Source organism: Drosophila arizonae, chromosome 3 (assembly GCF_054131065.1).
Source record: "Drosophila arizonae isolate 15081-1271.41 chromosome 3, UAZ_ARI_1.0, whole genome shotgun sequence".
In the NCBI taxonomy this organism is placed as follows: domain Eukaryota; kingdom Metazoa; phylum Arthropoda; class Insecta; order Diptera; family Drosophilidae; genus Drosophila; species Drosophila arizonae.
Genome location: NC_142923.1, coordinates 8,631,303 through 8,644,996, shown reverse-complemented (window position 1 = coordinate 8,644,996; position 13,694 = coordinate 8,631,303). Strand labels below are relative to the sequence as shown.

Below are 13,694 nucleotides of genomic sequence, written 5' to 3'. Positions count from 1 at the left end.
ACAAAAGTGAGGGTGAGGGGGTGAATTTAAGGGTGGGGGGTAAATTTTAACAAAAACCGAAATTGTATAAATTGCATGTAAGCATACATATAAAAATTTGGAGACTCTAGCAATAAAGGTGTAGAAGATATAATTTTATAACTGGTTTTCGATAAGGTTTTTTATCGATAAAAAAAGATCGGGATGAGTTATCGAATTTTAATGATAAACTTGATATGCGCGCTGAAATTACGGACATTTAAAAAAAAATTTGAAGTCTCTAGCTCTTATATCTTCTGAAATCGACGCGTTCATACATACGGACAGACGGACAGACGGACAGGGCCAAATCAACTCAGCTCGTCACCCTGATCAAGAATATATATACTTTGTGGGGTCTGCCACGCCTCCTTCTCCCTGTTACATACATTTCAACAAAACCATTATACCCTGATTTCCCATTGAAAATGGGTTCAGGGTATAAAAATAATTCTTGAATAACCTAAAATAATTTTTAATTCAAATCTATTTAATATAATGGGAATTTCTTTCTATAATATTAAAATGGTTTAATTAAGTAATGTAATATATATTTTGGGGAATTTATAATTAATCAAACTGAAGATGTGATCTATTGTAAGCCTCTACAACTCATTTTTCTAATGCTGAAATGCATCACAATTTATTTACCACCTACTACTATTAATATAATAATCTCTATGATAATAAGCTACATTTTCTAAACTTGTCAATAAATATAAAAATCATATTCAAAAATTTAATTCGTAAATTATATATTCCATTATATACTTAATTATTCGAACACTGAAAATGGCTGAACCCATACGAACTATGCGCTATTATCTCATGGATGAGATTGTTATACATAATAAGAAATTCGATTGTTGGGTTGTTATACACAAGAATGTTTTCAATTTGACGCCCATGCTCAAGGATCGCTGCGATCACTGGAATCGCGTATGTTTTACCTCTTATATAAATCTATATAATCTAATAGCTGTGTTCTCTTCCAGACCCTGGACTATCTGGTGGCCCATGCTGGCAAGGATCTGACGCATCTGTTTCACGAGAACGGTGAGCCGCGCACCGAGATCTCGCCCAGCTCGGGCCGACCCCGAGTGCTCTTCCCACCCATTCTGGAGGTGGCGATCAGCGAGTACGCTAAAACCAAGCACGCCATGTGGAGTCAGGATCCATTTTATCACATAGGTCGCATCACGCGACGACCGCGCCGCATACGCGTCATCAATGCGCTGACTGGCCATGTGCAGCACATGACCGTGTGTGATGAGGACAGCATCTACGACATTCAGCAGAAGTACAAGTCCCGCTACAATCATCATGCTGGCTCCTATGAGTGGCGCAAGTTCTCGAACAGCGTAAGTCTGCAGGGAGATCTTATTGAGGGGCTCAACTAATTTCTACTTCCACTCAGGCCAAGCGCTGTGGCCTCTTGAATTTGAATGGCACCTTGGACGAGAATGGCCTGACAGATGATGAGGACTGCGATGTGGAACTGCCGCCGCCCTCCCTTTGGCTCTACTACACAGATGACTTGACCATCGCTTGATTGGGCATTTGGCAATTTGTTTTTAGCTGCTTTCACAATTTTGGGTTAGTCGAAAATTTGTTGTGCATGGTGCAGGTAAAGAAGCATTTCAAGCTACGCTGCGTTCGCCTCTCGGATATGAGCATGGCCATAGGCCTGGGCATGGGCATGGGCATAGGTCTGGGTCTGCATCGAGTTTTAGTTTAGGTCTGGTTCGCGCAATACCATTTATTTTCGTTTTAAACAAATGTCATGGTCGACATGAGCTGCTAATAATAACAAGCCCAAAAGTGCAGCGGACTTGTTCAGGGCCGCTTCTATGAAATACACTGAGAGAAATTTCAGAAAAAATAAAGAGTTAACTTAATTTCAATTTGAGGCAGATCATACAAATTTGATATATATGTACGTATTAATTATTGATTTAATTATAAAAAGTGTATGACATTGGCTATTCACAAATTTTGTTCAGTGTATGTAGCGCATGTTCTAAATGTGCCTTATTGCTTTGGCTTGCTTAATATATGCGGGTTTTTTGGTTGGTTGGCTGGCTGCTTGGATGGGGTTGGGGATGTGGATGTGATGCCTGTTAACTCGTGTATGACGCTTGGCAATGCCTGCAGCTGCCCAGCTGCTCAGCAGCCCAACAGCCCAACTGCCCGCCCGTCTACCTCTTGTAGGTGACGCTGGCACGCGTTACAGTCGGCCAGCAGCTTCGCCTACTGCCACTGCAACTGCCATTGCCACTGCCACTGCCGCTGCTAAGGGGTGCCAACTGAACTGTAAACGTTTTATTTTTTACTTTGAAGTGAATTATGCCAAGTTTGTGCCTTAAGTCTTTCGTTTCTGACATGGATTATGGCACGGATTCTGAGTAGCCGCCCATTGTCTGCCGCATTGTGCATAAATAATTAATTCCAGCCCCTCCAATTTGATAAAGAACGAACACAATTAAAAACATATTTTAATTCTGTAATCGTGAAAACCCGTTCGCCGTGGTCCGGTTCTAAGTTTAGATCCGTAAATGGCGGCGCGCTCGCAATTTACATTGAACAAGCGTCGCTTGTGACATGGCCAAAGGCTAAGATACCAAAGTAATTTGCACTTGAAGTGTTGTGAAATACTTTTCAAACTAATCTCCGTTTGGAGGCACGTCCCAAGAGCCAACGTTCCAGGCAGCATCATTCCCACGCAGTAACAAGTTAACAAATAGAATACGACTGAGACTGAGACTGAGGCCAAGGGCTAAAAGGAGCTGAGAGCAAAGACGCAAAGTTGTGAAATACTTGCGACTGTCCGACGATCGATGAAGAAGATTCTGTGCCGGCACTACACATCCATGACTCATTCGACGAACAAGTTTGTTCGGTCATGGGAAAGAAGGCTAAAAAAAAAAGAGGAGCAGAAAAGGAGCTGTTCGTACTTAAGCCAGATTTGAGAGCTGGCAGAAAAGGCAGCCAAACACAGCGGCAATCAGCTTTGTTACTAGTGGGAGTCGTTCTACACCTCGTACGCTTGGTAGCTGGCTGAAACAACCGTTGCACTGGCCGCTGTGCGCGTGAAAAGAGCAAATATGCGTTTGCCTTTGGCTTTGGGCCAAAACCAGTTTTTGGCATGCGTTCCGCCAAGTTCGTTGCCTAAGTCTTTTGTTTGTGCTGCCTATTAAATGCAGTCATAGAGTTCATTGCCTGCGCATACACAGACACACACACACACAAACACATAAAACTCTCGTTGGGTCTGTGTAGCTGTAAACAATCAATTGTGACATTTATGGGCACTTCTCCCAGCTAGCATTAAATAGTCTATAAACTGACAACAATATATGTAGAACTATATGCTTCTCTTTGTTTTTATAGCTAATACGTAAATGTGGTAAAATTGATTCTCAAATATGTTAGATATATATTTATATATATATTTATACGGCTCTAGCGTGTTCCGGGTATTACTACTACTGTATATTCATAGGAGCAGAATTCGATTTTTTGTATCATAAAAGACTGACAGCTTATTATATTATTACACAGTTTACGATGTAGGCTCTAAATGTATTAAGCTGTACATTTTTTTAAAATAACTTTTTTAAAAGATTATCTACACTCATATTATACAATGTCTTTTCAAAATTTATTTCAAAAAAATTTCTAAAATAATTTGTTAGTGATCTTATTTAGTTTTTCTTTTGATGCCGACTTGATCGTAAATATAGAATTGATTTGTTTAATTAAGATAAACAATTTCTGATCTTCATAAATTTATTATTTATCAATGCTCAATCAAAAAAATAAAAAAATAAAAATAAAAAAATAAATAAATAAATAAATAAATAAAAATAAATACCTTTTAATTTTTTGGGTAAGTAAAATAATTTTTTTTCTATCTCTTGCTATTTTTTTTTTTTTTTCAGATAACAAATTTATTTAATATTTATATAGCGTATACCAATGAATCAGAGATTCTCTTGCACTGTTTTGGAATTTCTAGCCCACATTTGCGCTACAAAAACTTCACATTCCCAGTTTCCTAACAGACAGTGACAACTCGACAGACAATTATCTCTGGCTACCCACACACACACACACTCATATTTCTAAATATACAAATTGAATATCTCGCCGCCATTGCTTAGTGAGAAGCTGCACTTGGAGTCTTGGGCGCCCACAACTAACCCACTTGAATGCACTAACTAAGTTGCTCTGGTATGCGAACAGCAAGAAGAAGAGGTAAGAACTGCTAGCCATGACCCATTCACACAGGCGTTGAGCTATGCGTAACAAAATTCTATGGCACTCGCATTCTTTCCCAAACAGCCCGGAAGTTGACTGAGGCTCTGGTATGCGAGCAGCTCCACAATTCGACGGAGAATTTATAGCAGCTAGGTCCGCTTTAATTTAGACGCCGAAAGCTTGACATAAACTTCAGTCCATTCCTGTTCCCAGCTTGAAATAGAAAGCACTTAACCAAAACTAAAGTCAAACAAAGCTTAGATATTTGGCTTGAAGGTCACGCTGAGGCTGATTCGAGGTCTTTGGCCATAAGGAAGCCCTGCCCAGCGGCTGCTGCCAAAAGGGGCAGACAGCTTGAACTTCCTTTATGGCAATGCGTGTCAATTTTCATTTTCTTTTTCAACATCATTATTCTGCTGTCTGTTTTATTTTTGTTAACACCGAGTTTTGGCCAAGTGTGTGCGCGCCAACTTCCACCGGCATTTGCATTTGGCATACAAAACATTTCGAGTATAATGTTTGGCACTCAAGACTCGCCTTAGTAAATTAAATAATAAATATGAAAAAAAAAAAAAAAAATAACATGCGAGAATAAATAGCGGAACCAAATTAGGAAGTGGCCACAATACACACGGTAACCAACTGGCCACTGGCCAGAATGTCAGCCCATATTTGGAGACCAAGCAACAACAACAACAGCAACAAACGGAGCCGAGTCGTCAAGTGGATATTTGTGCGGTTGGGAATCTAAAACGTTGTCATTGGCATATTAAACACTATTCGATAGATGTATGTATATGTATGTATGTAACTATATGTTTGGGTTTCCCATTATGACTATGGATGGTTTGGATTGCGGTTCGTTTGACATACAAATATGCACTATCAAATGTTTATAGCTTAAGAGATAACTCAATTATGGGCACTAGTTTATGTACAAAATTGTTAGTGGTAATAAACACAGGCTAACATACTTGTACACTGTATAAATTCCTGAAATATTTTCATAGCATTAGGAACCAAAAAAAACTATTAGAGGTTGAGTAATAAATTATATTTCTGCTATTTATTTATAATTCATCATATTATTTGACTACATCCCAAAAATCCTTTAATGATATTAATTATATATATATATATTTATAATATATAAAATATAATAGAAATTATATATTATGCTACTTAACTAGATTATATTATTATCATTTTTTTTTTTTTTTTTTTTTTTCAACAAAAAATTTTTGTCTTATGTATATAAAAGACAGTATTTTATAAAATTATTTTTATCTCATACAAAGGCATATAGTATTTAACTTTATTTTATTATGCATTCAATCTTATCTGTACGAAACATTTGAATAATTATTATTCTCTACTGCCAATAAAAAAATCTGAAACTCCAATGCCGAAAACCCTTTATATTAAAATTGTTTTGTTATTTATTTATCTGGAAATCGCTACTACATATAACATTAAAATGCTATAAAAAAAACACCCATATAAAAGCCAACTACATTTACTATAAATTCTATAGAGCTCCCATAAATTGAAAGTTGAATATGCTGAAAATTGAACTACCCTATAATATTCATAAATTTCAATAAGTACCAACTCATAAGCCATAAAATACAGCAATTTTAAAGAAGCCATGCAAGGAGAGTGTGAAAATCAAGTTCTGGGCAATTTTAAGCCTTTCAGCAATGCATAAGAATAAAATTGATATGCACATTTGGCAGTCAGCCGAAGAGGAACAATAAAAGTGTTTTTCATAAATTATTCAAAGCTTAACTGCTTCCGTTTTGGGACACATTGACAGTCGATTGACAGTCACACATTGAGTTCGTCGTCTTGGGCATTGACAGTCAGTTTGACAAGTAGTTAAAGTAGTTATATACCCTACAGCTGGCTACTTGGCCAAGCCGAAGGCAAAGTGCTGAGAATTGAGGCCTCGACGCTGGCGCTGCAGTTGCGGTTAGCGCAGCTGTTTGTATAAATTTACAGCAGCTACGGCAGCAACAACAACAACAACAACAACAAAGTAACAACAAGTTTATTTAACATTTTATTGTATAATTTTCGGATGTGGTTTAACGGCTAACCGAAGCGAGCCACAGACGCTCCACAGTTCTCTGGCATAAATTAACGCGTGCAGCTAAATAAAAATACAAATAAAGAAGCAAAAAGAAGAAAATAAAATACAAATACAAATAAATACATATATTTATTTACATTGAGAGCGCGTCTCGGGCTTTAGCTTTAGCTTCGGCTTGGGCTTGGGCATGGACCTGGGGCCGAGTTCCGCTCGAGTGCGCCACAGGAATGTCGCAGACAATGGGGCGGGTTCTAGTTTTTTTGAGAAATATTCTATGTAAATTGCATACGAACTAAACGGACAAAGCGACATGCAGACAGACAAACTAACTCGCTGAGAGACAGGCAGGCTGCGTAGCCAGCAAGGCGACAAAAGGGTTAAGGTTTGCATTTTGCTCTGAATTTATGGATATTAACACAATATTTGTTGGGTGCGTTAGTTAATTACCCAACACGAACAAGCCCTTTTACCGTGGAAAACTAAACAAGGTGTGCGCCCAGGACACGTATACCCTGTAGGTTAGCTTAGATATGGGGTATAAGCGTGTGAAATAATGAGAAGCGACTTTGAGCGATTCAATAATATTTAAATGTGTTTTTGACAACGGCTTATATTATTATAAGGCGTCTAGCAAACGCCAAAGTGATATCGATAAATATCGATTCAATTCCCATACCGTTTCTAATACCCAACAAAGCCTTGCTACTTTATCTAAGCAAAACGTTAGTAATTAGTTAATTTATGTTATAATATCACATATTAATTATATTTTGGACAATCAATATTTATCGATTAGCAAAGTCATAGACCGTAAAAAATATTATGACAATCGTATATATAAAATATGCTCTAATTCTATTTATTATCTATATCCGTAAAGTTAAAAACTCTAATATAAACAAAATATTGATTTCCTACTATAATTTCCCACATATACATTGACTTATTAGTAGTAAAATTCCAATCAAAACTTTGGTAATACATTTCATGCATTTATGTTTTCATTTCGATCTTCGTTGAGTAAACTACAGGGTATTAACTTATCGAAAGACAATCTTAATTACAAGTTTCCCAGTTGCTTTTATTTCCCATGCAAATCGCCTGCCAGAAATCAATTAAAAGCACACGTGACAGACAACTTCTACCCATATACCATATTTGTATCCTTTTTATATTGTAGCTGGGTTGTTTTTTACTTTATTAACTGACCGTCGCTTCCTGTTCCCTGGGGCACCGTTAGCTTGGCCTTGCGGTTCCTGCCTGACGGCCTGCCTGCTGCCTGCCTGAGAGCGTGGGAGCGGCTTTTTGAATTTTCATTTCAATGAGCTCGACTTAAGTTCCATTGATTTATGTCGAGCTCTGTGTGAAAGTCTGCGGGCTTCCAATTGATTTTTTTCGTACATCTTTTTTCCTTCAGTCTCTCTCCCTTTCTCTCTCTCTCTATCTCTCTCTCTCTCTTTCTCTCTCTCTCTCTCTCTGAAGTGCTCGTCTGTTGTGGCTTATCAAATTGTCATCTTTGCCGAGGGGTTGTGATGCGCTGCAGACATTGCCAAAATTAAATTGTTGGAAAATTTACAGAGGGATTAAATTGATTTTGATTTATGGCGGACAAGTGTATGCCCTGGGGTTATTTGGTTTTGCATTCATTAGACTATGCAAAGTGGATTGAGAGGAGCGTGCATGTCAGTGAAATATCGGATAAGAGTTTGCCATGATGTGGGCTTAAAGTGGATTTTTGAAAAGGGTTTGTGTGGGTTCTTCAATTAAAAGGAATGGAATTTCAATAATTGATTATAATTTATGGCTGTTGTCTTAATGCCACAGTTTAAAAATTTTCTTTTGTCTATTTATGTATGTGTTTCTGCTCTATAGATTGATAAAAATAGCTATGAACTGATGCAAGCCTTAAATAAAAAATATCACCAATAAATAAATTTTAGAAATATTTTAAAACAAGGATAAACATAGATCTTCGGCTGTTATTTAAATAACATCTACCTCTTAACCAAATTCAGCTCCATTTCAGTTCGCAGAGAAAATTCTAATAAACGTATGGAGAGAAATTAATACTGTATATATTCTATATATATGCGTACTTCGGTTTGAACTTTCCACTTTTCTTTTGCTAACAACCTTTCTTAAAATACATCAAGCAAGTTGAGTGACCTCCTCTATTCAGTTCATCATAGCGTGGTTTAACTGTCATCTGAATACAATAACTTTAATATTAAGCCAGGTCCACTTATTCGTGTTATTCTTTCTGCTTTGCTGGCCTTTGGAATAACATTTAAACTCTGCACATTTGCATTTCTAATTGACATGCTCTTTCCTTTCGTAATGCTACCTGTTCTTCTTCTTCTCCGCCTTCAACTCTTTCCTTTTCCTAGACACTTTGATTGATTTGCAAATAAGACCTTGCCAGAAATCTGCTTAAAAATTACAACAGCTCATTGTATTTAATAAGTGTCAGAGACAACAATTTTCAATGGGTTACATAAGATCCTCTTGCCGCAGTTTCCCACGCTTCGCTGTCAGAATTCATCACCTCGGTTCTTCCACTGGTTCAACTCGTTTTCATTCTGCTTTTTGGGAGGCTTTACCTGGGCTGGTTACACACATATAAATTTATATAGCTATAATTGAAATCGGCTACTGGTATTTTGATGTATAAACAAATATTTTACCTAAGCTGGCCCTACGCGCCCTTTAAATGTCCAAATCATCTATGCTTGGGATTCTCTTTTACCCCTCGGGCTAAACAAATGAGTTGCGTTCCGTGTTGTTGTTTTTGTTATTGTTTTTTCTGCTATTTCATCGTAATTATCAACTTGAGAAGAAAAAGTGCTCATTACTCTATGTATGGCTGGAAAAGAGGAGGAAAAAACAGCAACCTGCCATCTAATCATGTTAGAAAGTGATGCGAGTTGCTGTTGTTGTTGTTGTCGCTGGCAAACGAGTTGCGCGAGTCTAGAGTCTACAATCTGAGCGTATCTATAGCTAGTTGAGAATAGCTGAGTTTCAATTTTATTTAGCAATTTTCGGTTAGAAAGTGGAAATGAAAGGGGTTGAGGCGCCCACACGTCTACACGATATGCGTAGTATGAAAAGAGAGAACGAAATTGGACAGTGGGACTTCTCAGTCAATACGATTGCTAAACAAAAAACTTTTAATCTATTTTAAATTTTGATCTATAACCTCAAGTTTTAATCCCTAGACATTGTAGAATATTATAATAATCGATGGCCCTGAAATGGAATATACGTACACATCATATCATAGGATATACGTATACATCATATCCCATTTCAGTGTCATCGAGTAAACCGAATGCCCAATAATCCGGGGTTCAAGGTATCTCAAAGTTAAGCACTTCCAACTAGAGTTCTTATACTTTTTTCTGTCTCCACAATTAGCTGCTACCCTGATTAACTGCCTGAAGATCACACCGTTTTCATTTTCATCAGAATAATTATAATAAGCATAATTCATAGTTGCAGTTCAGCTTTACCCGAAATCTTACATGTTTTCCCATTCCCAATGAAAACCTTTTTTTCATTTTCTCTCATTTTCCATAAGCTGTAAAGCACTTTTTAATGAGACAAATTATCAAACAACTAATTTAGAGATAAACTCCCACCAGTCTCTTATAGCTTAGATATCAAATTAGCTACACACACACGCATACATACCCAAACACACGCACACTCGTGGCGTTTTCATGTCTTGCAGCCATTATAATTACCACGTATATATATATATATATTTTTTTTCTTTACTTATCGAGCATTTTTTAGCCCGCTTTTCATTACATTTAATGCCACGAAAGAATTTGAAAAGCATAACAAAAACTTAAAGACGTCAACGTCGCTGCGCCAGTCGCAGTCGGCGTCGCAGTCGCCGTCGCCGTAGTCGTTGCAGTTGGCGCTGTTAGCGGGCAAGTAGAACTTGGTAATGGACGCGCACGGTTGGCTTTCATGGCTCAGTTGGGGCAGTTAGCCTAGCTCCAAACTTGTAGCATGTTATGTTTTGCAGTTGTTGTTGTTGTTGTTGTTATCGTCGATGTTGTTGTTGTTGCAGTCATTACCGGCATGACAAGCACAAAAATGCGTTGTTCGTGCGCAGACGCAGTCGCAGTCGCGGCCCTTTGCAAAATACAAAAATGAAAAAAGTACTTGCATTTAACTGGGCGGCAACAAGGGCTAGTCTAAGCTACTAGCTGCTATGTACTAGTAACTAATACACTGTAAAAAATATGTCCACAAATGATTATAGTATAGAATTGAACTCAACTAATGTGGTTACAATCAGCCATAGATTTATCTAGAAAGACTGAAAAAAGTATATAAAAAAAACTATTCAAATTAACTGATATATATTTGATTTTAATACACTCTTCAAAAACAAAAAATAAAAAATAAAAATTTATAAGAAATATTGCTTATTTAAATTATTATAGTATAATTAAATAAATTTTTAAAAAATTATCAAAAATTCTTTAATACCTTGATTTAAATTTTTAATATATTCAATCAGGATTTTAAAATTTTTAATATTTTTTTTAACAATATGAATATACATACATTGCATAGACTATACAAAAATATTTTTAAAATATTAAAAGGCTTTAAATACAATTTACACTTTAAGCAAGAAATAGTGCCCTATAATTGTTGTCATATTTCATCATCTAGTATACTACACGTTAAAAATAAATATATGAAGAACAATTTGAGACATCAAATCGATAGCAAAACATCGTGAATAAAATAAAATAAAATAAAATAAAATAAACAAAAAAAAAGTATTTTAAAATATTTTGGAATGTCTTTTAAATATTTTACCTATCACTATTTCTAACAGTGCACCAGTGATGCACATACATTGTCTATCGATTAATACACTGAACTCGGTTGAACTCTGAGCAACACGTGTCACTCAGCAGCCAGACAGCCGGGCTGATTTCCATATCTTTGGACGCACTCGGCTAGCTTCTCTAGCCAGCTCTTTGAGCAGCTGCAGCCAAGCGTGTCCCTGGCCAGAGCATAGACCGCATTCAGATCTAAGAAGCAAACGACAACAACAACAGCCACGGAACAACTAATTTGGCATCAAGTTAAGTGTGGCTGCAAATACAGTGTGACCAGAACTGGGTGTGACCGCAAAACGAGAACCTGTCGCTTAATATTTGGCAACAATCTCTTCGATAGTTGCGCCCAGTAGCGTAGGCTGGCAGCAGAACCTGCTCGAGACTTGGCCTAAAGCTGTTGAGATTTTAAATATATATAAAAAGGTATATACAGACAAGCAGATCTCTATAATAATACAAAAAATGTCTGCATAAAGTGTTTGACTTCCGTTGACGTGCAACTCATCCTGTTGCTATCGTGTTTCAGGGCATGTTGCTGCCAGCAACAGCAGCAGCAGCAGCAGCAGCCACACCAGCGGCAGTGGCAGCGGCAGCTTTTTGAGCCGATCTTTAGGGCTGTTACCGCAAAGTGGAAACGGAAGTGTCGCCGTGTCCAGACAGCCTCAGCTATTAGCAATGACCTTTAGAATCTGCTGGCACAGAAACCAAAGCAATGCAAAGAGCCAGCACACAGCAGCAACTAGCAAACCAGCAACCTGCAACCAGCAGCACAAGTTTTTAGCCAGTTGCTGCTGCAGTAGTACTTCTAGCTGCTGATCATTTAGCTGCAACAAAAAGTCAGCTTTGAGTGGTAAATGACAGTGTGAGCAACTGCAATTACGTGGCACAAGCAGTTACCAGTTGCAACAGCTGCAGTTGTTGCTGTTGCTGCTGTTGCTGGACTGGCACCACTCGGCAGCAGCCCTTGTCACGTATTGCCTGGCCTAGCATACATGGGCATACTTAAGGGGCATTAATGTAGTTTATCATCAGAGAGCATGCTAGATGCACTCCTTACGAGGCACTATTATGACAAGGACGAGCAATTGGCAGTGGGCAATGGGCAGTGGGCAATGGCATGATGCTTGATTAGTAAGCACCACACACAGCGGTTTGCAGTTAGAGCAATAGTGATGCCAAATGCTAAAGATTATTTAGAGACCAGTTTTGGGAATATAAATAAATATATGTACATTGGAACATAGTACCATTCATAATGGCTAATTATAAGAATTCTTATAAAATTTTATAAAAGAATGTATTTTTTTTTTGTTAAAATATCAACATTGAAAGGCATAAATAATAATAAAAAAAGACAAAATGTTAAAAAAAAGCAAATATTACTAATATTTTAATAAGTCATAAATTACTAATATTAAAAATAAATAAATAAGAAAAATATATTTTTAAATAAAAATAATAATTACAATAGGCAGTAATTATTTTAAGCTGATTAAACTGCCTTCAATTTTTGGCGTCAAATATTCCTTTTAATGGAATCCAAGCCCTTTGGCTTCAATAAAAATCTTATTAAAATTGTGCAGGTAAAAATAAAACGAAAACAAAAAAGACATACCAAAAAAAATTGCTTTCCTGTTGACTTTTGATATATGGAAATTTGAGCATATTTATGACAGCTTCTTCAGATATCACAATCCAACAGCTTTTCACTCTCGCTGTCAGCTCTGATAGCTTCAACTTGGCAAAGTTGTTGTTGTTGCTGCTGTTGTTGTAGTAGCAGTTGTTGTTGCTGCTGTTCGCAACTGAAGTGAAGATCATTAAGAATGAGCAAAGCGCACATCCGTAGAAGGACATCTGATCGCTTTTTGTTGTCGCATTACACAACCGCAACAGAAGGAAAGAGATAGCAAGAGACTGTGAGAGAGGGGGAAAGGGAACTGGGGGAGGTTCAATAAGACGAGTATAAATATAAGTATGAACAGCAGATAGAGAGCTTCAAAAGCAAAGTGCGCAAGTGAACTGAGAATAAGATGAAAGTGCAGACAAAGCGCGACAAGCCCCCCACAGTGAGCCCCCCCTTAAAAGCTGACGATTACTGTGGCTGTTGTTGTTGCTAGTGTAGTTGAGATTGTTGTTGTTATTGAATACGCTGTTGTTGTTGCTGCTGCTGTTGTTGTTCTTATAGCAGAAGCTGCTGTTGTTGTTGCAGTTGCTGCTCGTGTTTGCTGTTGCTGCTGCTGCTTCTCTTGTGGCTTCCTGTGGCTTACGACGTGTGACGACATGTAGAACTAATTGTCGTCCACTGGCAACGGGATTGGGGAGCGCTCCACAGCAGCAGCAACAGCAGCAGCAGCAACAACAGCAGCAACAGTAGCAGCACCACCAGCAGCAGCAGCGACAGCAGCAGTTGGCGCTGTCATGGACTGCACTGTGCCGCCTTGTGACAGGCATAAATC

At 37.6% G+C, this 13,694-nt stretch overlaps 1 protein-coding gene across 1 annotated transcript; it reads left to right on the top strand.

Moving 5' to 3' along the window:
* Positions 1–529: 529 nt before the first annotated feature.
* Positions 530–1,951, top strand: LOC108609813 (cytochrome b5 domain-containing protein 1). Its single transcript, XM_018001566.2, has 3 exons — positions 530–957; positions 1,014–1,379; positions 1,436–1,951. The coding sequence occupies exons 1-3, from the start codon at positions 811–813 to the stop codon at positions 1,568–1,570; spliced, it is 648 nt and encodes a 215-aa protein (XP_017857055.1). The 5' UTR covers positions 530–810; the 3' UTR covers positions 1,571–1,951.
* The last annotated feature ends 11,743 nt before the right edge of the window (positions 1,952–13,694 follow it).